At 51.7% G+C, this 25,041-nt stretch overlaps 1 protein-coding gene and 1 long non-coding RNA gene across 2 annotated transcripts in view; both read left to right on the top strand.

The window, feature by feature from the left end:
• LOC132019716 (uncharacterized) overlaps positions 1 to 7,053 on the top strand; it is a 45,136-nt gene extending 38,083 nt beyond the window's left edge. Inside the window, exon 2 of the long non-coding RNA XR_009404839.1 lies at positions 6,891 to 7,053. This is a non-coding gene — a long non-coding RNA (uncharacterized LOC132019716). The remainder of the gene's footprint in view (positions 1 to 6,890) is intronic.
• Positions 7,054 to 10,774: 3,721 nt separating this feature from the next.
• KRT8 (keratin 8) lies at positions 10,775 to 18,156 on the top strand. Its single transcript, XM_059403192.1, has 9 exons — positions 10,775 to 11,217; positions 13,886 to 14,094; positions 14,703 to 14,763; positions 15,225 to 15,320; positions 15,883 to 16,047; positions 16,300 to 16,425; positions 17,012 to 17,232; positions 17,365 to 17,423; positions 17,720 to 18,156. The coding sequence occupies exons 1-9, from the start codon at positions 10,876 to 10,878 to the stop codon at positions 17,908 to 17,910; spliced, it is 1,470 nt and encodes a 489-aa protein (XP_059259175.1). The 5' UTR covers positions 10,775 to 10,875; the 3' UTR covers positions 17,911 to 18,156.
• Positions 18,157 to 25,041: the final 6,885 nt, after the last annotated feature.

Genomic DNA, 25,041 nt, shown 5'->3' with positions numbered 1-25,041 from the left:
GTGGCGAGCAAATGGGCTCTCCCACGCTTGCGTCTGCTGCCGAGGAAGGTTTCGTGGCGGCCTCTTTGTGCTGTGGCCGCAGGGAAGGTGTGCTCTTGTGTGTACCTGGGATGAACAGTGGTAAGGAGGCAGGGGCAAAGCACCTGTTCCAGGGAGGGTCTGCACATTCACTCCACGTCCCTCACGCTGGGCTGGTGCCCTGCCAGGCAGAGGCTGGCACGGAGATCAGAACCAGACACTTAGAAGACTCTGCCCTCTCTGCAAGGAGGTGTGGTCTGATGCGGGTAGGCTGACCATGATGGTAGGGGGAGGTCCAGCAGCTACGACAAATGCACAAAGTGCATGCACCCATCTGGCAGGAGCAGAAGGTGCTAGGGGGAAGCAGGGAGCTGCCAGAAGTACAGCTGAGTCATCTCCTGGCTTCCCTTCACCTTGGACTTGGCCCTGCAATCAACCTCCACATCCTGTTGGTTCTTCCTTCTTACCAAAGCTCGATTCTATGCCTGCCTTCCCACTCCACTGCTCCTGCCATACCACACAGCTCCTCAGGAGCCTTCTGCAAGAGCCCCACACCGCCGCCCATCCCTCCCCTCTCCAGTCTGGCCTCTGCCATCTCACCTGCCTACACAGTTCACTTTCTCTTGCTCAAGCTTTCACCTCATGCTTTCACCCTGTCACCTTCCTGCCGCACACCTTCACGGGACTCTGCAATGTACGGGATAAACTGTCTTGCCTTTGAAACCCTCAGTCCCACCTGCCTCCTCACCACCGGTCTTTCCTCTCATTCCATAGGATTCTGGTTCTGGTCCAGTGAGTTCTCACGTTCCTAGATCTTTTCATCCATACTCTTGTTTTGTGAAAACTCAGTCAAGCCCAAATCTATTTTATTATAATTTTTCCCTGTTCTTTAAAGATTTTATTTGTGAGGTGCCTGGGTGTCTCAGTCATTAAGTATCTGCCTTTGGCTCACGTCATGATCCCAGGGTCCTGGGATTGGAGCCCTGTGTCGATAGGCTCCTTGCTCAGGGGCAGTCAGCTTCTCCCTCTGCCCCCTCCCTGCTCATGCGTGCATTCTCCTCATCTCTGTCTCTCTCAAATATATAAATAAAATCTTAAAAAATTTTTTTTATTTGTTTATTTGTCAGAGAAACAGAGCACAAGTGGGGGGTGGGGGTAGAGGGGGCCAGAGACGCAGACCCCCCGTGGAGCAGGGAACCTGATGTGGGGCTCAGTCCTAGGACTCTGGGATCATGACCTTGGTGGAAGGCAGAGGCTTAACCAACTGAGCCACCCAGGAGCCCCTAGCCCAGACCTATTTTTTTTTTAAATTTAATTAATTTATTTATTTGACAGAGACATAGCGAGAGAGAGAACACAAGGAGGGGGAGTGGGAGAGGGAGAAAGCAGGCTTCCTGCTGAGCAGGGAGCCGGACGCTGGGCTTGATCCCAGGTCCTCGGGACCATGACCAGAGCCGAAGGCAGATGCCCAACGACTGAGTCACCCAAGCGCCCCTAGCCCAGACCTATTTTAAAACAGCTCTTCCCTTCCTTTGGAGTCCTAGCAGCATATGTCTGGATCACTTATTTTTCTGAAATCAATATTCACTGATAAGGTACATTGACAAAGGTAGGCTTTGGCCAGGCAGAATTTATATTTATACAAGGGCTCAGTGTGCACACCCATATCTTTATACCCCTGTGGCCCTCTAGATTTCCACTCCTTTCTCTGTGTACATTCAGGTTAGTGTAGGCAGTGAACACCTGTTGTTTTTAATCCATCCAACAGACATCTCTTCCACCTTTTTTGGTGAATCACCTGTTTCCGGTCCCTTCTATTATATGGGTTGGGTGGGGTTGACCGCCCTTCTCCAGGGACTGGCCTTGAGCAAGATCTGGTCTAGTCCAGATTTGCAGTCTTCTGGTCCTGGCCATAGCGATTGGTTCCTAGATGAGCACGTGACCTAAACCAGCCCTGTGAGAGTCAGCCTTGCAGCTTTAGCTGGAAGGGTTGGGGAGGAGGTCCTTCTTTGGTGGTCATCCTTGCAGCAGCACGGGGCTGATCTGCCCCAGAAGGAAGCTAACACGGAGGAAAACTGGAAAAGTAGAGGAAGACAGTTCTGATGCCGTCCTGGAGCCCCTCATTTTGGCCATGCCAAGAGCCACATGCACCCCTGGTCCTCCCAGGTGTGTGAGCAAATAAATGATCTCTTACACTGAAACCCGTGTGAGTTGGATCTCAGTCACTTGCAGTCAGGAGTTGTGAGCAATCATGTGTATCTGTGTGTTGGGGTGTGGATGATACGGCTGCTTGTGCATAGCGGGGTGGTGTACACTGAAGAGTGATATGTATGTGGCTGTGATGGGTGGGCAAGGTGAGGGGAGGCACACACAGTTACGTGAGGGCAACGTGTGTGTGTGTGTGTGTGTGTGTGTGTCTGCAGGCCAAGGACAAGTGACTAGCTGCATAGGCACGCGTGTGCATGGGTCCGGAGATGGCTTGTATAGGTTGAGGTTGTGTGTGCACAGGTGGGGGTGGGTGGGCATGGGTGGGGTTGTTCCTCCCGGCAGAGCACCTGCCTCCTGTGTGTCCTGGGGGCAGGAGTCCAGCTTTGTGTGTCTATATACCCAGGGAGAATCCAGCCATTGCTCAAACAAACAAACAAACAAAAAATAAAAAACTCTGTTTATTGTCATTACCTCTCCCCTTCACAGGAAAATCCTCATTATTTTGGGGCTGAAGCCAAATTCCTTAGAATCTCTGAATGATCTGTAGAATCATAAAACTTGTGGATGTTCTTGGGAAGGTCAGAAATATTAGAGGCTGTTGAGACCAACCCCTAACATCAGAGGAGGAAATCGAGACTTGGGCAGTGACACCTTGTTTTCACTTCCTCCTACCCCAGCAGGCAGGGTGGGGTTGGGCAAGGCTGGCATTGCGGCAGCTCGCTTTTGAGGAGATTGATCCTCTGTCCTGCCTCTCCATGGGCTGTGGTTGCTTTTATGGTGGGTGATTAACCTCAGCATGTGCCTAGATACCTAGGTATTTATGGCTCCCCTTGCTGGGTATCCTTGATCCCTGAGCCTTCTTTGTAAGGAGGGCTGTGCTCTAGCTGTTGGCACTCATTTCCTTCCTGTTCCTCCTGTAGCTTCTCACCTCCCCAAAACAGACTGGTGTCCCCAAGCCAAAGTGTCCCAGCCACCATGCTGGAGAGACTGTAAGTATGCGAAGTCCTGGGGCCAATCAGCTCTCTGAATGTCTGAGCAGAAGCCTCAGGCAGTCATAGCCTCTGGCCTGACCCCCTCTGGTCTCAAGCTGAGCCTTTCATTGACCCACGCCTGCCATACATATGATCATTTCTTGTACACCATGATTCTTGATTGCGGAGAAGGTTGGGAATGGCCTAAGCATTGGCCCTATCCCTGGATGAGATGGAGACAGGTAGAGCATCTCTCAGAGGACTATGCTTTGTGCATGACTTTGCAGGACTTCCCAGTGTTGTGCCACTTGCTTTTCTGTATCAGGCATAGAAGGTCATTGCTCCTGCATATCAAGAGAGTAGGAGAGGAACCCTTCTCTTCACCCAGGGGTGGGATGGGTATCTGGGCTAGCATGTTAGTGTGTGCCTAAACTGGAACTCTCTAGTGATACGGGGTAGCAGAGATTCAAATGTTCTTGTCCAACCCCATGTGGTGTGGATTATCTCCTTTATAAGCAGAGCCCTAGATTTTCCTGAGCATCTGGGGCTAGGCGGAGGGGGCTGAAAAATGGAGACTCAGAAGTTTTCATCCCAGACAAAAGTGACTTCAGGCAACGTGGAGGGTAAGGAAGCTCACCTCAGCATGCTTCCCCATCCTCCGGCTTCCTTGGGGGACATTTGGACCCAGTGCTGACGCTCTGCTCCTCTCATCCTCAGCCCTTCTCTTAGGCCCTGCCTGGCTAGTGCTGGTTTGCTGACCTGAAGACCGTCTCTCTCTCTCTCTTTTTTTTTTTTTTTAAGATTTTTATTAATTTATTTGACAGAGAGAGACACAGTGAGAGAGGGAACACGAGCAGGGGGAGTGGGAGAGGGAGAAGCAGGTTTCCCACAGAGCAGGGAGCCTGATGTGGGACTCAATCCCAGGACACTGGGATCATGACCTGAGCCAAAGGCAGACATTTAGCGCCTGAGCCACCCAGGCACCCCTGAAGACCGTCTTTTGGCTGTTAACCCAACATACAAATTTCCTTGCTCCTCATCACAGCAGTGAAGTATGATACAGTGGTGTGCAGCTGGAGAAAGAGTTTCTAGCACTTGGGCATGTTTCTTACCCTCATCTGGTTAAAATGGTGGTTATGACATCTACTTTTCTTATGAAGATTAAAGGAATTAATGTTTATAAGGCCTTTTTCAAAAAATTATTTTAAAGATTTTTATTTATTTATTTGAGAAAGGGTAAGAGCAAGAGAGATCACAGAGGGAAAGGGAGAAGCAGACACCCTGCTGAGCAGGGAGCCTGATGGGGGGCTCGGTCCCAGGACCTGGAGATCATGACCTGAGCCCAAATCAAGAGTTGGACACTTAAATGGACTGAACCATCCAGGCACCTCTGTAAGGCCTTTTTTTTTTTTTTTTTTTTTTTTGTACGATGTAAGTATCCTTAATAAAGTATTTGAAGTCATTAATGACCAGTGAAGGTCATTAGGGACCCAGTTCTCTCTAGCACATGCCCAGTATATAGTTAGCCACCAATGCACTGAATTAGTGATGAAGGACTCTTAACGATCACTGTTCAATCGAGACCTTCAGGATACACCTTGCCTTGGCCAAAGGAGGCTCTCACTTGTACATAACTGGTGTGAAAGGAACCAAAAAGCTATCTCCCCAGACTTTTTAGGCTGGTGCCTGATAAGCAAATGAATAGATGAATGAATGAATGGGTGAATAAAAGCAGGAGGAAATAAAGACCTTGGGTCCCAGCCCCTACTCCCTACCTTGGTCCTCAGGTTCCCTGGCAGGAAATTCAGAACAACAGACTTCTGGACAATAGTTCCATTGCCAAGCAGCCCAGGCTGGGATAGTTCTCAGGGCCAGAGGGTGGGGGTGGGCATGGGGGCAGCAGCTGAGCCTCAGGTCCTGCTTTCTCTCCTCTCTCTTGCACTCCAGTCTGGTTACCTGAACCCACTGTTTGGGGAAATTTTTGTTTTTCCTGCAGCAGAGCTGTGGGAGGGCCTGTGTGACTCCTTCCCTAGGGTTCCTCCAGGGACTCATCCCTTCTGAGAAGCATTCTCCCGTGACGCTGTGCCTTCCATGTCCCATTACTCAGGTTCCCCACAGTGCTGTCCTCACAGCCATGAGCAGGCCCCTGTCAGGGCTTCTCTTAGCTTCTGTCTGTTTCCTTGACCAGCACTGTGGAATGTCAAGCTCTGAGGACTGGTCACTCTGTTTTCCTTCTTGAGGGGCAGGCATGTGATCCGCTGAAGACAGGGATGTTAACCATCGAAGGAGGGCTCCTGCAGTGATCTGAGTTTGGGCTTTGAGCTATTTTCTCGGGGAAGAGAAGAGTGTATTCCTGGAGGTCTTGGTGGTGGAACCAGAACTTAAGTCTGTGTTCAGCCTTGGCTCAGTGGAGGAAGCTTTCAAAAAATCCGGATGGATGACAGCTTGGATGATTTTGGTGTGCAAGCTCTGGACTGACCCTGAGTAAAGGGGAAAGAGTCCAACTTGATCCCTCCCACCTCGTCTTGACAGCCCACCCAATAGATGGCCTCTTCCAGTTTGATAGATGTGGAGATGAGGGTGTAGGATGTGAAAGTGGGCAGGAGACCTCATCATCTCCAGGCTGTTGGGTGGGGAGTGCAGAATGAATGGTCCCAAGATGTGCCACATTGGCAGGGGGATGATTTTGAGCTGAAAACAATCGAGGCCCAAAAGACTTGGAAGGAAACTTTGACGTCCCCCTAACTGCCTAAAGAATTTAGACAGAGGACCTACTCCAGGAAGGGAGCTATCGCCACAGATTACTGTATGAACTGGGGGTGGTAGACAGGGAGGAGTTTAGCAAAGTCTGTTAAAATTCCTCTTGGTGTCCCATGGTTTCCTTATGGCCCAGCAAACATTTGTTTACCAAATATTTACTCTTTTTCACCTTCCTGTGAATTGCTTTCCATCCCCCTTAAAAGTCCCAGACCCCTACAGCCTCCTCCTTAGTTCAGGATGACATATACACCTCATTTTGCCCAACTGTCTTTGGAATCTCTCATGTTTATGAGGATTCTGTTGGGCTGGCAGGAAAGGGCTATCAAAGATGGCGAAAGTTCCCGCCACAAGACCTGAGCTCCGAGGGGAGAACAAAGGCCCAAGCAGGAATCTGAGACCCCCGCCCCGGGCTCCTGTGGACCAATGGGATCCCGATGAGCAGGTGGGATATCCAAATAAGGGAAACTTGCCAAAAGACCCCTGAGCTTTCCCCAAGACCTCTTAAAAGCCCCCTCCTCCCTGCCTTGGGCGCGACTTCCCCCACTCTGCTTTCCAGAGTTGCGGAACCTCGCCCGAGGGTGCCCACCTCCTCTTGGTGCAACTTTCTCGGCTCCCCTTCACCTGGGCCCTGAAACTTCACCGGAGAGAACCTTTAATAAACCTTGCCTTACACCCACTTTGCCTGGTGTGTTTATTTCGTGGGAAAACCTTACAGATTCCCCGTATGTAATTAAATTTGATTTCTCCTGTTAATGTGTCTCACGTCAATTTAGTTCTTAGACTGGGAGAAGAATCTTGAAGCATAAAGGCACATTTTTCTTCTTGGACAAGAATTTGTGTCTCTTTTACTCCATGATGAAGCTGAACTCACTGTCCTTGTCCCCATACTTGTTCTAATAACTTCTTCTTCTTCTTCTTCTTTTTTTTTTTAAGGTAGTCTCCACACCCAGAGAGAAGTACGATGTGGGGCTCAAACTCACAACGCTGAGATCAAGTCCTGAGCTGAGATCAAGTGTGGAGCCACCTAGGAAGTCCCATTGTTCTAATAACTTCTAATCACATGTCTTATCAAAATCAAAGTTTCTTTCTTTTTTAATTTTTAAAGAATATTTATTTATTTATTTGACACAGAGAGTGGGACAGTGAGAGAGAGAGAGCACAAGCAGGGGGAGCAGCAAGCTGGGAGGCAGAGGGAGAGGGAGAAGCAGGCCCCCTGCTGAGAAAGTGCCCGATATGGGGCTCCATCCCAGGACCTGGGATCATGACCTGAGCCAAAGGCAGGCGCCAAACTGACTGAGCCACTCAGGCACCCCCAAATCAGTTTCAATTCAGAGAACGTTCGTGGACATCTAATCTATGTGGAAAGCTCTGTGGTGGTGGGACATGGATCAAAGGCTCTCAGAGTGGGGAGGATTTGGGAGTTCTAGTCCAAACCCTTATTTGACCTAGGAATCCTTCCACTGTGAGCCTAGTGGACAGTCTGTAAATAAGCCTTTGTCTCCATATTTCTCAGGACAGGAGTTTGCCACCCCTCTAGGCAGTCCATTCCCATTCTGGCAGGCTTTAATCATCAGGCTTTAATCATCAGAGCCATTGATCAAGAAGAAAAAGAGTCACCATTTATTGAACATTGACTGTGAACAGTTTTGGCCTTGAGGTACACAGCACAAGAATCAACAATCAAATCACCTTTATTATTCATGATGTGGCTTACTGATGGGTGTTCCCAACACCTGTGGCTTCCTACTCAAACTAATTGTTCCTGCTGCCCAGGTGCTAAACTCGGCTATTTCTATACCAGCAGTAACATTTCAAGTAAGATCTCAGTGCTTTGGGAACACTGCCCTGGTACTGATGTAGAGGCAGGGAACTTCTTTGCCTTTGGCATCTAAACAACCCACCCCACTCTGCACCCCCCCCCCATCTCCTTATCTCTATGCTGGCCTACAGTTGTATATGTGGCTAATTTATGCTTTTGTGGCTTTTCTAGGTAACAGTTTTATTGACCTATAATTCACACACCACACAGTTCTGCTGTGAGTGTGGTATCTTGCCATCTGTCCTGATCACCGAAGAGAGCTCTGTTTGGACCCTCTTTCCGGATGGTTGCAAACTACGTGATGATAGCCCTGCCCTGCCCCCCCCACCTCTGCCCCTGGCCTGACACAGGTGCCCAGGGCTCAGGAGAATGATGCCATCTGACTCCTCTTTCGTCCTCTGGAAAGGCAGTCTAGGCCAGAGTCATCTGGCTCTTCCGGTCACACAGTCATGGCAAACACTTTCCCTTTTGTTGGGCAGACCGCAGTGGCCAGAGTCAGCCTAATAAGGAGCTGTGCCTGTGGCTGCCCCAGGCTGGTTTTCTCTTCCCTCATCACTTGGCCTTAGTCCCCGGGGGCCTTTCCCTTCTGCCTCCGCCCCGGAATCCCAGGCAGGGGTGTTGGAGAGGGCAGCTCAGCTTCTTCTGCTTTGAGACTGGCTTGGGGCATCAGGGGAGGGGTTGGCTGGGTCTCCCGGCAACAGGGAGCTGACAAACGAGGGGCATTCACTTCTACCCCAGATAGTTCTGGGCTGCCTCAGCAGAAAGCTCCCCTAAACACTGAGATCTGGGCCAGCTCTGCAGCCTGAAAACCACAGGGGGCCTTGTGGTCCCCTTTGCCCTCACTTTAAACAAAGATACTCTTGGAACCAGGGAACCAGGCAGGCAGGTGGGGGCAGAGGGGCTGAGATTTCAGGACTGGCCTTGGGTTGTTAATTTGTGCTTAGGACTTCAGGTACCATCTGTCCCCGCCTCCGCTGCCCTTTCCTTGGTCCACCAGACTACAGTATGGGGGAGGGTAAGGAGTGGGGGAGCTGGTGTTCTCCCTCCCCAGGGCTGCCGTACCTGTCTGACCAGCCCCTCCCTTTCTCTTTCCGGCTCTCTGTCCCAGGCTTGGCAGTGGGCCCACGCCCACCCTCCCTTTGCTCTCTGGAAGAAGTCTCTTCACCTTGCTAGTGCGGGTGTTTGTTGGGGAGGGGGCGCAGGCTTTTAGTTCACTCCTTTGAAATTAAGTATTGTTTGAAGGGGCTGGGAGAGGGCCTGGTGCAAACAGGTACAAACTGGATTTCCCCGTGCTCGGTCAGCCAATCAGAGGAGGCCAGAAGTCTGGGGAAAGTGGGGAGGAGGAAAGAGGGGAGGGGAGAAAGGGAGAAAGGAATGTGGGCTCTGTGTCCCCTCTGGGAGTCTCTGCTTTGTGTTTGGGGAAGGGACAAGTGCTTTCTTTTGTGTGTGTGTGTATGTATGTGTGTTCAGTTTGAGTGGAACTCTTCCGTGTGTGTGTGTGTGTGTGTGTGTGTGTGTGTCTTTTGGATTTATGTCTGTCCCCAGGGAGAGGGGCTTCTGGTTCTTCCTGTCCCTCTGAGTAGCTGTCAATGTGTCTGTGAAGCATGAGTGTGTCTGCTGAAGGCTGGGGAGGAAGCTATCTGCCCTCCTGGCAGGTGGGCAGTCACGGTCATTCCCTGCCCTGGGCTGGGGGCTGTGTGTCCCTCTTCTCCAAGGGACTCCAGCTTGTTGTCATCCAGTCCCCACTTCATGCCCTGTGGGATCTTCGGAGAATCTAGCCCCAGTCATCAGCTAAATGCTGCTGGAATCTCTGCCTCCAGGGCCCAGCTCTTGCAGTACACCCACAGCCTGCCCCACCCGGCCCGCCCAGGCCTGGGGTGCCGTGCACAGCTCCCCATTCTCCATACTTATGCAGGTGTGTGCCATGCTCCAACCTGCTGTCTGACTCATTCTGATAATGGGTTCAGGGAAACAGGTGCAGGGACTCTTCCTCCATCTCCTCTGGCCTGGGAGAAGAAAGAGGGTCCAGGTGGCTCCAGCTTGATTTAACATCAGTGCCCTCCCCCCCACCCCACACAGTGCTGCCTCCTTTTCCTGCCTCCTTTCCCTGTGATTCACCCACCAGGTGCCATGGGAACGACTCCCGCAAGGGCAATAACAGCAGCTTCCCTTTCTGCTGAACTCGCCCATCTTTCTCTCTTCAGCCCTAGTTCTTTCTTCTCTGTGCCCCAGAGTAAGGCCTACAGGGTCCCAGGAAATCCTAGGATCTTGGGAGGGGAGGAAGGCACTAGGTGGTGTCCAGGAAACATGCTCTGTTGCATGTTTCTTGCACCCACAGACCCAGAGGGAAGACAGCCCCCGTGTGTGCGTGTGTGTGCGTGTGTATGTGTGTGTGTGTGTGAGTGTGTGCGTTCATCATTCCTCAATTACTCACCCAGTGCCTCTTTGCACTGCACCAGATACAGAGAAGAGAATACAGCCATAACTGAGGGGAGACTAAAGCAGATGGTTGGCTTCAGGTTGAAGGATCTGGAACCTAGATGCCCTGTCCTCCAGCCTCGGAAGAATTTCATAATCACTAAGTGGAGAGAAGAACACAAGGTGGTGTCTTTGGGGTGTTGGCTTCTCTGGGATCCCTTTCCTGCTGTGTTTCCCAGTCCTTGCGTTTCTTCCCCAAGCAGAGAAGGAGACCAGAGAGAGAAGTGGGGCCGCAGTGGCTGGGTGACCCCAACCAAGTCTCTTTGTTACAGCAGGCTCCCTCCAGGCCAGACCTTCTCTCCCCCTTTTTACACTTCTGGAATGCCCCCGCCCCCTCAAGCTGGGCAGTGCTAGCTAGAGTGGGCTCCTGGGTGGGAGTAGCTCTCTGCTGCCCCCACCTGAGTCCAGCCTGTAGGTGGCAGGTGTCGGGTTAGGCCCAGCCCCCTCAGGGCCTAGCCACTCAGGTACCCGTTGGATCCTCCCCATGGGCTGGGCTCTCTTTTATAAAGGGCCAACCCGGGGGTGTTGTTCCTACCTAGAAGCAGCTTCTCGGCCCCTTGTAGAACCTCTGTCAGGTTCAGCCTACTCGCCTCTACTCCAGCCTCCACTCCGGCCTCCACCATGTCCGTCAGGGTGACCCAGAAGTCCTACAAGGTGTCCACCTCCGGCCCCCGGGCCTTCAGCAGCCGCTCCTACACCAGCGGGCCTGGCTCCCGCATCAGCTCGTCCGCCTTCTCCCGAGTGGGCGGCAGCTTCCGGGGGGGCCTGAACAGCAGCATGAGTGTGGTCGGGGGCTACGGCGGTGGGGCCGGGGGTATGGGGGGCATCACGGCCGTCTCAGTGAACCAGAGCCTGCTGAGCCCCCTTAAGCTGGAAGTGGATCCCAACATCCAAGCTGTGCGCACTCAGGAGAAGGAGCAGATCAAGACCCTCAACAACAAATTTGCCTCTTTCATCGACAAGGTGAGGGCTCCCCACTCCGCGTGGCGGGCAGTGCCTGGGGCTGGGGGTCCCGACCTGTGTCTTGGTCGCCCTGTCTGTGGGCACTTCTCCAGCTCCCCACTGGCGACCTGCTGGCCCCACCCACCGTGGCCGCACTCCCCCTTCTAGCTATGACTCAGTCCTCCCGTGCCCTTTGGTTTAACCCCCGGCAGCGATGGGGAGAGGGGCCGGGCAGCCCCTGGTTCTAAACCTTGAGGCTTCCTCCTTCACGCATCACACCCCTACCCGAGTTCTGACTGGTCTGTGAAGTTTTCAGCTTGGAAGAGTCCGACCTGCTCACCTGAGCGGTGGGACGGGGGTGTGGGAGCCCTGCTCCAGGTTAACCCTTCTCCCTGGTCCTGCCCCAAGGGCTCCCCAAAGGTGCCCTCTGCTTTCTTTTTTTCTTTTCTTTCTTCTTCTTCTTCTTCTTCTTTTTTTTTTTTTAATTAAAAAGGGGTTGATAGGATTGTGGAATAAGGAAGCTGGTAACTTGACTCAGAGGGCAAATATTGATTGAGGCCTTTGGCATTCCAGGCCCCGAGTGTGGGGGCATCGGGATGAGTCACGACCTGGCCCCCCGCCCTGGGAACCCGGGGTGGGCGGGGCCGGGCGTGGCAGAGATTAGCCCACGGTCTTGGGGTGAGGGGCTGAGGCCCTCGGTCTTGAGGAGGCGCTCCCCTCCCTGGGGCAGCTCTTAGCTTCTGGGGGGCGGGGTCAAGGTGAGGGGGGCGCCAGGAGCTGGCTTCAGGAAAGCCCATCCAGGATTCAAAGTCTGCGGGCGTTGGACACCCCGCCCAGGTTTCTTGTCCTGTTCAAGCCCAGAGTTTATGGCCTCAAATAAGGCGTCTGTCCGCCAACGCCCCTCTCCTCAACAGGGCCCTTGGCCCCCTTTCACTCTCCCCTACCCTGGCTCCGCCCCAGCCTGGCTCCACTTTTCCGAGGCCAGGCTCCGAGCCATACTCCGAGCCGGGTTTTGCAGCCTCGGGGCCCCGGGGCCCCAGCGCTCTGGAGGATTGGGCCCCTCCCTGCTGACTGGCTCCTGGAGGCATTGTGGGAAGGGAAGGAGGCAAATCCTGGGGCAGAGTAGCGCCCTTAGGAATTGGAGTCCCCTAGGGAATGGTCAGGCCCCTGCTTAGGGAGGGCTTGCGGGCTTCTTGACAGAAGGCACCCTCGACTTGACTCCTTGACTGCGTTTTTTTAGCTCTGGGGTCCTCACAGTGGGTAGTGAAGGGCAGGCTCTGAGTCGGAATTCCTGGTTCACCGTGCTGTGCCCTTTCCTTTGATGGGGTTCCCTTGCTTAATCCGATTTCATCTATAAAATGGGCATGATAATCCCTAAATCAAAGAGGTTTTGCCTATTCAAACGTATAATGTATGTAAAGAGCTTAGCAGAGTCAGCCCATATTAAGCAGCCCATTAAGGCTAACTGTCAAAAATCATTTACTTTTTATAATTTTGGGGCAGAATGACTTGGGGAAGAAAAGGATTTATAGAGAAGAATTTGTTGGATTTAGACCACACCCTTCAGACTGCTTTCTCTTTTAAGTCCCCTCAATTTAAAAAAAGTCATGTCTTTGGGTCAGTTAAGGACCACGCATTCCTGCCCTTGGAACTCGTCTATTATTCTTTTAAAAATTTCCTTTCTGGGGTACCCAGAAGGCTGGCTCAGTTGGTGGAGCACGTAACTCTTGATCTCCAGGTTGTTCGTTTAAGCCCCATGTTGGCTGTAGAGATTACTTAAAGAATACAATCCAAAAATCAATCAGTCCTTTCTAACATGCCTTAGTTCCATGCTAAAATCTGGATTCCTTGAACCCAAGGAACCCCTTTGTGCTGGGGGCCTGGAGGAGAGGGCTGTGGAATCAGGGGTGGAGTGGGGGAGGGGGAGACCTCTGCCTGCCTGGAGGAGAATCTCAGGGAGTGCAGTGGGGAGGGGGGTGTTTGGTTTGCACCCAGATCTGCCTAGTCTCTTGCCTCTTGTCTGGCTGAAAGTGACATCTGCCCAGAGAGGCTCCTGAAAAGGCCTGCCTGGGCTCCTCTAGGCCACCACAAGGTTGAGACCCAGGCTCAGAGAGGGGAAGCAACTCAGTGTCGCTCAGCAAGGGTTAGCTAGTGGCAGCCTTTGGCTAGAACCTAGGTCTTCTGACCAGTGCTCTCAGGCCGAAGGGCTGCAGTTTCTCTGTAATCTGTAGGAGTGCCTCAAAGCCGCTCCATATAATAATGATGATGATGATACTATTTGATACGAGCAATTAAATTTCTTTTTCAATCTCATGTAAAGTGTAAATCGAAACTTGGCTCTTCTAACTGATTTGTAATATACAGTCGAAGTAAATAATTCCTGTTTGTTCGGCAAATACCATTTCAACATAACTCTCCTGGCCACCCGTCCCTTCCTTTCACGCACTTGCTTGTCGTCCCCCTAACCTCCTGCCCCAGCTCTTGGGGGACATGGCTCTCTAATCTACTCACTATGGTGTCTTTTTCAGGCCACTGGGGATTCCTCCCAGAGCAGTTAACCAGCTCTCTGGGTTCTGGAGACGTCCCTGGAAGTGAGCTAGAGGAAAAGACAGTGTTGGTTCCCCCCAAGACCCCTCCCCTGCCTTGTGAACCCGATGTGGACCTTCTTGCTCTTCCTTCCCTTCTGCAGGTGAGGCACCTGGAGCAGCAGAACAAAGTTCTGGAGACCAAGTGGAGCCTCCTACAGCAGCAGAAGACCGCGCGGAGCAACATAGACAACATGTTCGAGAGCTACATCAGCAACCTCCGGCGGCAGCTGGACACCCTGGGCCAGGAGAAGCTGAAGCTGGAGGTGGAGCTTGGCAACATGCAGGGGCTGGTGGAGGACTTCAAGAATAAGTGAGTCGCCCTCCTTCCTCCTACCCCCTACCCGCTGGAAGTCCGCTGGCCCTGCCTAAGACCCTGTGGCCCCGTGCCTGATGGGCCGTGCAGTCCTGTATAATTAGGGTGATCAGAGGACCAGGTTTTCTAGGACAGTCTCGTTTTGTGCCTGTGGTCCAGGTGTAATTGTGAACAGCAGCCACCCCCTCTCAATCTGAGAACTGCCCGGGTTAGGATAACAGATTATATGTTAATACGTCCATGGTAAACCCAAGGTGGGAAAGGCCTCTGTTGTGTACTTATAGGCCTGGCCCTGCTCCAGCATAGCCCATAAAGTTCTGCCTGAGGGCTCATGTCAGTCCCCGCTGCTGATCCTCTTCCTGTGCCTGATCCCATGTGTTTTCGTGGTCTCAGAGAGAGGTTTCTGGCTACAGGCTTCCCTGCTGACCATAACCAGTGGTTGTGGGGTGGGGAGAGAGTGGCTGGTTGAGGCAGAAGGACGAGACCTGCCCTTGTATCCTGCATCTTCATGGACTGAATTTTCTAGATATCCTTGCCTCGCCAAATACATAGGACAAGCTCACCTATTGCCTTCATCCTCTGATTCTAAGTCTGTTTCTCACCAGATATGAGGAGGAGATCAAAGAGCGTGCAGACATGGAGAATGAATTTGTCCTCATCAAGAAGGTGAGGGAGCCCCCCTCCCCCACCAGATGCCGGAGGTGGGGCTTAGAGACTTGGACTAAGGCTTTCTGGGTTCGGTCCCTAAATGTGTCCAAGTAATGGGATATTTGGCTATCTCCTAGGTATTCAGCATAGAAAAACCGACAGGGATGGGGTAGTTAGGTGTGTTTGGACAGAACTCTGGACATTGATCTTGGGACATGGTTAAGAAAGTGGAGCAGAATTGGAGGTGTGGCCACAGAAGACTTCCTGGAGTGGGAGGAGAAGGAGGAGGAGGGCTGCAGGAGAGGGAGGTAAAGGGGTTGGGTGGGGATATAGGTGTGATGGGGCAGAGGCTGGAGGACCAGGCTACAGAGTGAGGTGGGAAAGTCATTTAGCTAGAAGGTTCTGTCTGGGTCACTGGCTGCCCCTGGTTGCTGTCCTATGTGGGCGCCCAGCTCAGACTCCCTTTCCCTGCCACCCAGGATGTGGACGAAGCTTATATGAACAAGGTAGAACTCGAGTCCCGCCTGGAAGGGCTGACCGATGAGATCAACTTCTTAAGGCAGCTGTATGAAGAGGTATGTTCTTGGGGCCTGAAGACTGAGGGCCCCCCACTCCATCAGGCTCCTCCCTAACCCCAGCACGTCCACAGACAGCATCTTACCACTGAATAATTATAATTAATCAATATAACCCAACATGGCTGTTCTATACATTTTGTCCCCCATCTCACAGATGAGAAAAACGGGTTTGGGAATGAAATAGTTTGTCCAAGGTGGTCATCACAGAGTGGTGACCCAGCTGTAATTTGAACCTGGTTTGTTCCCAGAGCCTTTGTTCAGAAACTTTGGGCTTTGTAGCAAGCTTTTTAGGGGCTCAATGTTAATGTTGGCAGCTGATTGGGGAAGGGCTCTGCCCCTTGGGTCACTCACCTGGAGCCAGGTGGCCTTTTGTCCTTGCTGACTTTTATCTGTACATCCCTCCAGGTTTCAGGCCTTTACCCATCTTCCCAGCTCTAGCTCCCATCTTCTCTCCTCTGCTGACCTCCCTGTCTTGTCTCTAAGGAAGTCCCTCTGCCAAAGGGGGCTCTTTGTATGCAAGGCAGGGCCTCATACCCCCTGTGCCATCTCCCTACCCCAGGAGATCCGTGAGCTGCAGTCCCAGATCTCGGACACGTCTGTGGTCCTATCCATGGACAACAGCCGCTCCCTGGACCTGGACGGCATCATCTCCGAGGTCAAGGCCCAGTATGAGGACATCGCCAACCGTAGCCGGGCTGAGGCTGAGACCATGTACCAGATCAAGGTGAAGAGCAGGGTCACAGGCTGGCCCTCCGCTCTGGCGGGTTCTGTGCCCTAGTACTTGAGGTGGGAGCAGGATTTCAAACTCTCCTGCCTGCTGTGAGCTGGGCCCACCGCATGGGTGCTGGGGAGAGAGGGATGTCTGTGTGCCTGGAGGTCTGCGAAAAGGGCTGGCAGTGGTGTGTGTGTCTGTGTGGGGGGGACGGGGAGGGGAGCTGAGCTGGGCACTTGCCTCACTCCTGCCTCACATCCACAGTACGAGGAGCTGCAGACATTGGCTGGGAAGCACGGGGATGACCTCCGTCGCACGAAGACGGAGATTTCTGAGATGAATCGGAGCATCAGCCGACTCCAGGCTGAGATCGAGGCCCTCAAAAACCAGGTATTGTCTGGGCTGGGGGTGGGAGAGGATCCTTGGACATGTCTGCTCTTGGGTGAGGGCAGACAAGGCAACAAGGAGTGATGAGGCGGGGGTCAGGAAAGGAATGCTAGACCAGACTTTCAACTTCTCAGACTGCCCCCTGGGTGGGGGAACGGTGCTGAGCAGGTCCCTGGGGCTGTGACGGGCCAGAGAGGGGTGGGACAGATAGCTTAGGTTAGGATGGAACCTTTGGTTCCCTTGAGCCTGCTTTATTTTATCTGTCTTATATATCAGGGTAAGGTCAGGTTCTCCTGCTTTAAAGCAGTTTTGAAAGCAGAGATGTGGTCCAGTTAGTTAGGCTGGGGATGATGCCTGATGGGGTCCCAGGTGAGAAGTTTATGCAAGGAAGTGCCTGGGAACTGCTCAGGTTTCCCTGTCCTGCTTCTGAAGCCCATGGTAGCATTTTCTTTGATCTAGGTGGAGTTGCTTAGTCTAGGTCAGGGAGAGGCTCTGGTTCCCAATAGAGAGGGAAGGGGGAGGGGGGGTGCAGGGGGAGGAGGCAACCAGACTCTGCTCTACCTGCTGACCTGTCCCCCTGCCTGCACAGAGGGCTGCACTGGAGGCTGCCATTGCTGATGCTGAGCAGCGCGGGGAGCTGGCCATTAAGGATGCCAATGGCAAGGTGGCCGAGCTGGAGGCCGCCCTGCAGCGAGCCAAGCAGGACATGGCCCGGCAGCTGCGCGAGTACCAGGAGCTCATGAACGTCAAGTTGGCCCTGGACATTGAGATTGCCACCTACCGCAAGCTGCTGGAGGGCGAGGAGAGCCGGTGCGTACTGGGGTCTCTGACTGGTGCTCTAGCCCTGGGACCTGGGGTGGGCAGGGGTGGGAATTGCGTCCTCTTGTCCTGGGACAAGGGCCTGGGGTTGGTTCTGATGTCCCATGTATCCTCTGGGTACAGGTTGGAGTCTGGGATGCAGAACATGAGTATCCATACTAAGACCACCAGCGGCTTTTCAGGTGAGTGTCTCGGCCTGGGGGGTGGAGGGCAGGAGGGCAGGAGGGCGGGGCCTTTTTACACAGCTACTGGTCATTTCCCTCTTGTACAGGTGAGCAAGCTGGGGCCGAGTTAGAGGTCTTGTCCAAGGTCACATAACTAATTCAAAGCTCTCGGTTTTCCCCACCCATCCTAAAATCATGAGCCAGGGTGAATTCCCCAGCCCTGGGAACCATGTAGCAGATGGTAGGGAATGGGGGCATGGAGCCTGATGTGTGCTTGGCCTTCTGTGCCCATTTGCTGTTCTGTTTCTGACCAGGTGGCCTGAGCTCGACCTATGGGGCCCTCCCAAGCCCTAGCCTCAACTATGGCCTGAGCTCCTTTCAGTCCAGCTTTGGCCCCTCCGGGTCCTTCAGCCGTGGCAGCTCCTCCAAGGCTGTGGTGGTGAAGAAGATTGAGACCCGTGACGGGAAGCTGGTGTCTGAGTCGTCTGATGTCCTGTCCAAGTGAACAACCACTGTGGTCCCACCCAGCCTCCCGGCTCTCATGGCTGCCATAGAGCCTTTGGGGGAAGGAGCTGTGCAGGGAAGCATTGGGAACAGGAGACTCACCTAAGACTCAATCAGTCCCAGTCCTCAGCCTGCCCCTGGGGGCGGTTCTGCTGCCCTGGGTACCCCTTCTTGTCCATGCCTCCAACTAAAAGCCAATTTGAGTGTCTTGTCCCAAATAAAGTCTCAGCCGGCTCTGCCCATCCCATTTGCTGTGTGCAGCCCTTGGCCATGGGGTGAGGGAAAGGAGGTCAGGAGGCCTCTCCTGGGACTCAGAAGCTGGGGTGGGGGATGGCTAGAACATGGAGAGGGGCACTGGGAAGGAAAGTCTGGCCTTCTCCGGCTGTTCCCAGAGAGACCTCTTTGCTGAAAAAAAAAAACACAACACAAAAAAACCACGTGACACCTTGGGCATGCATGTGCTCTTAAACACCCCATTTCATTTTATCTGTGCAATAAACCCTTTGAGGCAGGCAGGCGGGTTTTAGATACTATTAGCAGGAGAGAGTTCAGTTTCCTCTCTGCAGACCTCCCAGGACTGCTTGCACATAGGGCTGAGTAATTGGCCCAGTGGGAAAGAGGAAGCTCTGGAGTTTGTACTCTGCCCTTCCCCAGCCTCTCCTCCTCGTCAGCCAGGCACATGGCCTTTCCTTGGGGGCCACCGATGTCTTCTTACCGTCTTCATTCCTTTGCAGCGGGGGACCAAGGAGTCCCAGGTTTCCTTCCTCTTCCGAAGTCCAGAGTCCATTCGTAGCAACTGGACGTGTCCCACCCACGGTTTCTAGAAGCCAAGATCGCACAGGACTTGGCATTGATAAGTGAGCTCTTCCCAGCTCCCCTGATGGTTGCACCCATCCGACACCGGTCCTTGCCATTCCTTTGCCACCCTTTTACTTGCAGCGTTAACATTATTTTTAAGATTTATTTGAGAGAGAGAGTGCAAGCTGGAGTAGGAGGGGCAGAGGGAGAGGAAGAGAGAATCTCCAGTGGCCACGTCGAGTATGGAGCCCCACGCAGGGCTCGATCACGACCCTGAGCTCCTGACCTGAGCTGAAACCAAGAGTGAGACGCTTCACCGACTGCACCAGCCAGGCGCTCCCACATGCAGTGTTTGTATTATCCATACAGCTGAGTGAGTGAAGGGTGTGTGCCTTCTGTGTTTGCATGTGGAGGGCATGCTGTGTTGGTAGGGGTGTGTATATGTTCTGTGAAGTGTGTAAAGGGGTTTGCCCATCTTTGTGGAAACTGCAGCCTCCAGGGTCTAGGGCGGGGCCAGAAGTTGAAGACACACCTGGGTGAGTCAGGTCATCTCTGGCCTCTGGTCCTAACCCCCTCCCCCCCACCCCCCACTGCCACCCCGGGGATTCCAGGCAGACACGCTGACGCCTTAGCACCGGACAAAGTGAGGACAAACCCTTACTTAGTTCTGACCTTCTGAAGCACAAGGAGAATAAAAACCATGCAGAGAGTACAGTTGTGGGGACAGTGGGGGCAGGAAACTTGAGTTCTAGCACTGCTATGGGGTCTCAGGGGTCCTGTCCCCAGATCCTTGGCTTCTCAGAGTCGGGGTTCTCCAGATATCTCCCTGGCTACTCAGCTCGACGATGGAGCTGCTTCCTGACTGATCCCAGGCCTTCTACTTCCCCACCCGCTCCCAGGGCTAGGCCCAGAGTTCTGGACTCCGTCACAGTAAAGGACTTCCCTCTTCCAGGATCAAACTAAGACCATTGTTTAGAACATGATTATTTTTTGGCAACAGCTCAAAGTAAGAAATTCATTTTTATCACAACCTGCAGACTAAGCAGCCTTCAGTTCATGTGGGACTGACTCTCAGCAGGTCCCAGGAGGCGGCAGGGTGGTATCAGAGCCCAGAGCAGGCGTGGCACCCAGAGAGGGACCTCTTGGCCCCTGAGGCCCTGAGTCAATATTTTAAAATTGTGTCCCACCCAATCCTTCTCGAAGCCAGCCACCCATCTTATCAGGCCCCGCCCCCACAAGGTGGGCATGTTGGGGGCATCTAAGGGCCCCAACAATAGCCTCCTGGTGTTTCCACACCTCAGGTGTTTGCTCAGGGAAAGGCAGGAAAACTCTGGGGGGAATTCCCTCCCTTCCTCCCCCTCCCTCCTTCCTTTCTAGGAAGTGTCTCTGTGTTCCCACTATGTGATCAAGCACATTCAGCGTTCAGGGGACACCAAATATAAGAGCTGGGCCCCCAATTCTCATTTAGACGACCCTGAGGAAGGATGGAAGCTAACATTTTTTTAAGTACCTACTTGATGGCACATCTGGGGCTGCATCACATTCCAACTCTCCAGTGTTCCTGGGAGGCAGGTAATAAAATCCCCATTTTACGCAAGTAGAATTTGCAAAAGGTTACACTGTAAGTGATGGAAATGGTGTCCAATGCTTGGTCTAGGGCTTTTATACAATCCTAGATTTTATCGTCTGTACTGCGTACACAGCTGAACAATTTTAAGCTTGTTTTTGTTTTTGAATGGACGATGTCTCCCTGTACACAGTTCTTTTATTTTATTATTTTATTTTTAAAGATTTTATTTATTTGTCAGAGAGAGGGTGAGAGAGAGAAAGAGAGAGCACAAGCAGGCAGAGTGGCAGGCGGAAGAGGCAGAGGGAGAAGCAGGATCCCCACTGAGCAAGGAGCCCAATGCTGGTCTCTACCTCAGGATACTGGGATCATGACCTGAGCCGAAGTCAGATGTTTAACGGTAACGGACTGAGCCACCCAGGCATTCTCCCTGTACACAGTTCTAAGTACAAGGGGCCTCCTTCCCCACCAGCTACCTGGTTTCTCACCCAGAGGGTAACCAAGTTACCTGTTTCTTTCTGTCTTTTTTTTTTTTTTTTTTTTTAAAGATTTTTATTTATTTATTTGTCAGAGAGATAGTGAGAGAGAAAGCGAGAACAAGCAGGAGTGGCAGGCAGAGGGAAAAGCAGGCTTCCTTATGAGCAAGGAGACTGATGTGGGACTCGATCCTAGGACTCTGGGTTCATGACCTGAGCTGAAGGCAGATGCTTCAATGACTGAGCCACCCAGGCATCCCTAACGTTACCTGTTTCTTGTAATTCATTTCAGGTAGAGTTTATGTATGTATCATCCCTCAAGTAGGTACATGTATACAGGTGTACTTTTCACAAAGGGTATTATACTATATGTGGTAATATATGGCACGATTTGACATTCACCCAACACTTGTTCTTTCCATATTAGTATGTAAGTTGCTGCCTCTTGCTTTTTCAAAGCTTCATAATATTCCACTTATGGACAAGCTGCTATGTATGTATATATGTAAGTAAGCAAGCAAGGAAGCTCTATACCCAAAGTACAACTTGAACTCACAACCCCGAGATCAAGAATCCCATGCCCTATTGACTGAGCAGCCAGGCATCCCATATTTAAAAAATTTTAAAAAAATTAAAAAAAATTTAAATTTAAATAAAAAAAAATTAAAAAAAAGATTTTACTTATTTGACAGACAGAGATCACAAGTAGGCAGAGAGGCAGGCAGAGAGAGAGGAGGAAGCAGGCTCCCTTGCCAGGCAGGGAGCCTGATGCGATGCTCGATCCCAGGACCCTGGGATCATGACCTGAGCTGAAGGCAGAGGCTTTAACCCACTGAGCCACCCAGGCGCCCCTAAATTTAAAATTTTTAATATTTAAAATTTATTGTTAAATATATTTAATATTTAAATAATAGGAATTACATACAATATTTAATATATAATTTAAATGATGTTTAAATATTAATAATATATTAAAATATTAAAAATGAATAAGTTTTAATTTTAATTCCCGTATAGTTCAAGTGCCACAGTTTATGTAACCAATCAGTTGGTGGGTCTTTTAAATTTTCTGCTTTGTCAACAAAGTTGCAGTTAATAAGCTTGGGTCTGTGGCATATCGTATGTGGTGGGGATACCTGAATAATTCCTGGAATTGCTGAGTCAGAGTACAGGTACATTTAAATTTTTGATTGGTATTAGAAAAGAATACCAATGGGACTGAATTTTAGTTTTCTAGGAAATCTACAGGTATAGAAGGCCCACGTTTGACCAGTGCAGATAAATCATTGTTCCTTATTGTTCTCACCTCTTAACCCTCTAGGAGCAAAAGAATGAGTTTTCCAAGCATTTGTGGGCCACTCTTCATACATTGTCATTTTAAGGTTTTGCTTTGCCCATCCAAGTTGCTCTGGGCTAGGATGGGCCATAATTGCGTCTTTGGGGGACTTTAAAGTAGCTCAGGGTGAGGGCCAGACAGATGATAGCCCTGGGAAGGGAGGAGGTGCTGGGAGCAGTAGCCGGGGAGGAAGGAAAGGGAGGCCTGGGGATCAACAGGGCTGAACATGGTTGGTAGTCCCTGGGCCGGCCACTCTGCTGCCACTTGGCATATCCTGGGGTGGGTGTTAGCTGCTTTATGTATACCCTCCCCGATTCTGGTAACAGAACTCTCTCCTGATCCGGCCAGTGGCACTGCCTCCCACTTTTTTCCCAACTGTCCTTCCCAGCTGCAGCCTGTGGTCCTGGTGGGCCAGCCAGTCACACACCTCCTCTCTGGGCCCGCAAGAGTGGGTGGGGCCAGTCTGGCCAATCAAAGAACAAAGGCTTTGTTCCTTTCTTGCTGGGGTATGCCGGTAAGGGCGGTAAAAGGCAGAAAGCGCTTCATAGAGTTCTGCTTCTAGAACATTTCCCAGCTCACAGAAGATTCCCATGGGCCCCTGGCTAGAGTGCTCCTTTAAAAGGACGGATCAGGTTTGGTTAGTCTCCTGCTTGCAGCCCCTCCTGTTGACGACATGCAAGCGAAGGCTCCTGCCCTGGGGGTGGGGGGTGTCGGGCAGTTTGGGCCTGATTGGCCTCTGCCTGCTGCTCAGGCCTCCTCCTGGCCACCCCCTCCTGTGTTCTTTCATTCTGTGGTGCAGGCTTTTCAGGGCTTGGCTCCCAGCACATCTTTTTCTGCTGGGGCCTACTGCACAGGCTGTCCTGTCTTCTTGGAACACATTCCTTTTCTATGCACATTTAGGAGTTTCATATTGTCCTTCACAGGGCCCTCAATGTGGCATCTGCAGGAAAGCCTTCTAGACACCACAGACCGGGTGGGCTTGCCTCTTCTACCTTCCTTAATTCCCTCTTCCCTCTCTCTTTCTTCCTCCCACCTTCCTTTCCTTCCTCTCTCTCTTCCCTTTCCCTCCCCCTCCCCCTCCCCTCCCCTCCCCTTTCTTTCTCTTTATTTATTTATTGTTAGTCATCCCGATACCTAGCCCAATGTGGGGCTTGAACTCAACGACCCTAAAATCTAGAGTCACATGCTGTTTGGACTGAGCCAGCCAGGTGTGCCCAGGGTGGGCTACGTCTATAATAAGTTCTCAAAGTAGCCTGTATTTTTCTCCTTGTAGAATGAAACCGTCTGTTCATCCGCAATGCTGTCTTATTCATGGGAGCCATGCCTGGTGGACTGTAAACACCATAGGGACAGAGACCCCATTGCACCTGCCTAGTTTCTCATGATCTTCAGGACTGAGCAGAGTGGTAGGCACACAGCCCGTGGTCCAGGAAAAAGTTATTAAATACAAGAATAAATGAGCCATTTCCATAGTGATGGTCATCTATTTTGTATTTTATTATTATTATTATTATTATTATTTTTTCACATTTTGAGATTTCAAAATTCCTTCTTCAGGGGCACCTGGCTGGCCCGGTCCCTGTGGAAGGTGCAAGTCTTCATCTCACATTGTGAGTTCAAGCCCTATGCAGGGTGTAGAGATCATTTAAAAATACAGTTTTTACAAAAAGATTTTATTTATTTATTTGACAGAGAGAGACACACACAGCGAGAGAGGGAACACAAGTAGGGGGAATGGGAGAGGGAGAAGCAGGTTTCCCGCTGAGCAGGGAGCCTGATATGGGGTTCAATCCCAGGACACTGGGAACATGACTCGAGCCAAAGGCAGACGCTTAATGACTGAGCCACCTACGCACCCTAAAAATAAAATCTTAAAAAAAAAAAAAAACAAATCCCAACCAAAGAAACCCCTCCTTCCTTTTCGGGGAAAACCAATCAATTTGCTCATGCCTAGTCCAGAAGCTGCTGATGTACTGGCTTTTATTTTAATTTATTAAAAAAAAAAGAATTATTTATGTATTTGAGAGAGAGAGACACTATGAGCTGGAAGGACAGAGGGAGAGGGAGAGAAGCTCACTCTCTGCTGAGCGCAGTTCCCAATGCCAGGTTCCATCTCTGACCCTGAGATCATGAGCTGAGCCTAAACCAAGAGTCAGACGCTTAACTGCCTGTGCCCCGCAGGTGCTCTTGTATTGGTCTTTTAAGGCATCTACCTGTAAAATGGCCTTGCCCCCACAGCAGCGATCAGGCCTTCTGTAAGTGCCTGGGAAAGGAGGGAAGGCAGACTTGGGGCCAAGTTTGACGCAGATGTGCCTACCTGTGTGTGGCCAGTGCCTGGAGGATGGGAACAAGGATGGCAGGAGTGAATCCACGGACACCCAAGACAGGGTCCTTGGCCTGAAGCGACTTCCAGCTTACCCGGAAAACAATGCACTACCCAGAAAAGTCAACTTCCCTTGCTCAGTCAGCAGTCACTGGTCACCTGGGATGAGGAAGACACTGTCAGGCTCGGGGTGGAAGGGGACGGGATGTTTGGCACCTGGCAAGGTGAGGAGTCACTGTGCACGATGGACTCAGTGATGACTTAGGGCAGCATTGACAGTTGGTGGTCCCCCAATTCCTCCATAACTAGAACTCCACTTTAAGGCTTTGGGCACTTGGTTACCTGAAATAAAGGCTACATACTTTTGTCGTCCTAGTAGGTAGCTGTGGCCATGCAACAAAGGGCTAGAAGTGGAAGTATCCTAAGAGGAAGAGAGTGTGAGCTGTTTCTTTCACTCCTCCTTTCTGCTGGTGTGAATGCATATGGAATGGCTCTAGTTCAGAAGCTATCTTGGACCATGAGGTGACCTCTGGAATAAAAGCCGTCCTGGGCAGAGCAAAGGAGAGATGAGACCTGGTCCATGTACCATGGGATGCCATACTGGCCTTGGACAGATGATTTCCATGCCTGGA

Source organism: Mustela nigripes, chromosome 6 (assembly GCF_022355385.1).
Source record: "Mustela nigripes isolate SB6536 chromosome 6, MUSNIG.SB6536, whole genome shotgun sequence".
In the NCBI taxonomy this organism is placed as follows: Eukaryota; Metazoa; Chordata; class Mammalia; order Carnivora; family Mustelidae; genus Mustela; species Mustela nigripes.
Note: the sequence above shows the minus strand (reverse complement) of the source record. Positions and strands in the feature narration are given on the sequence as shown.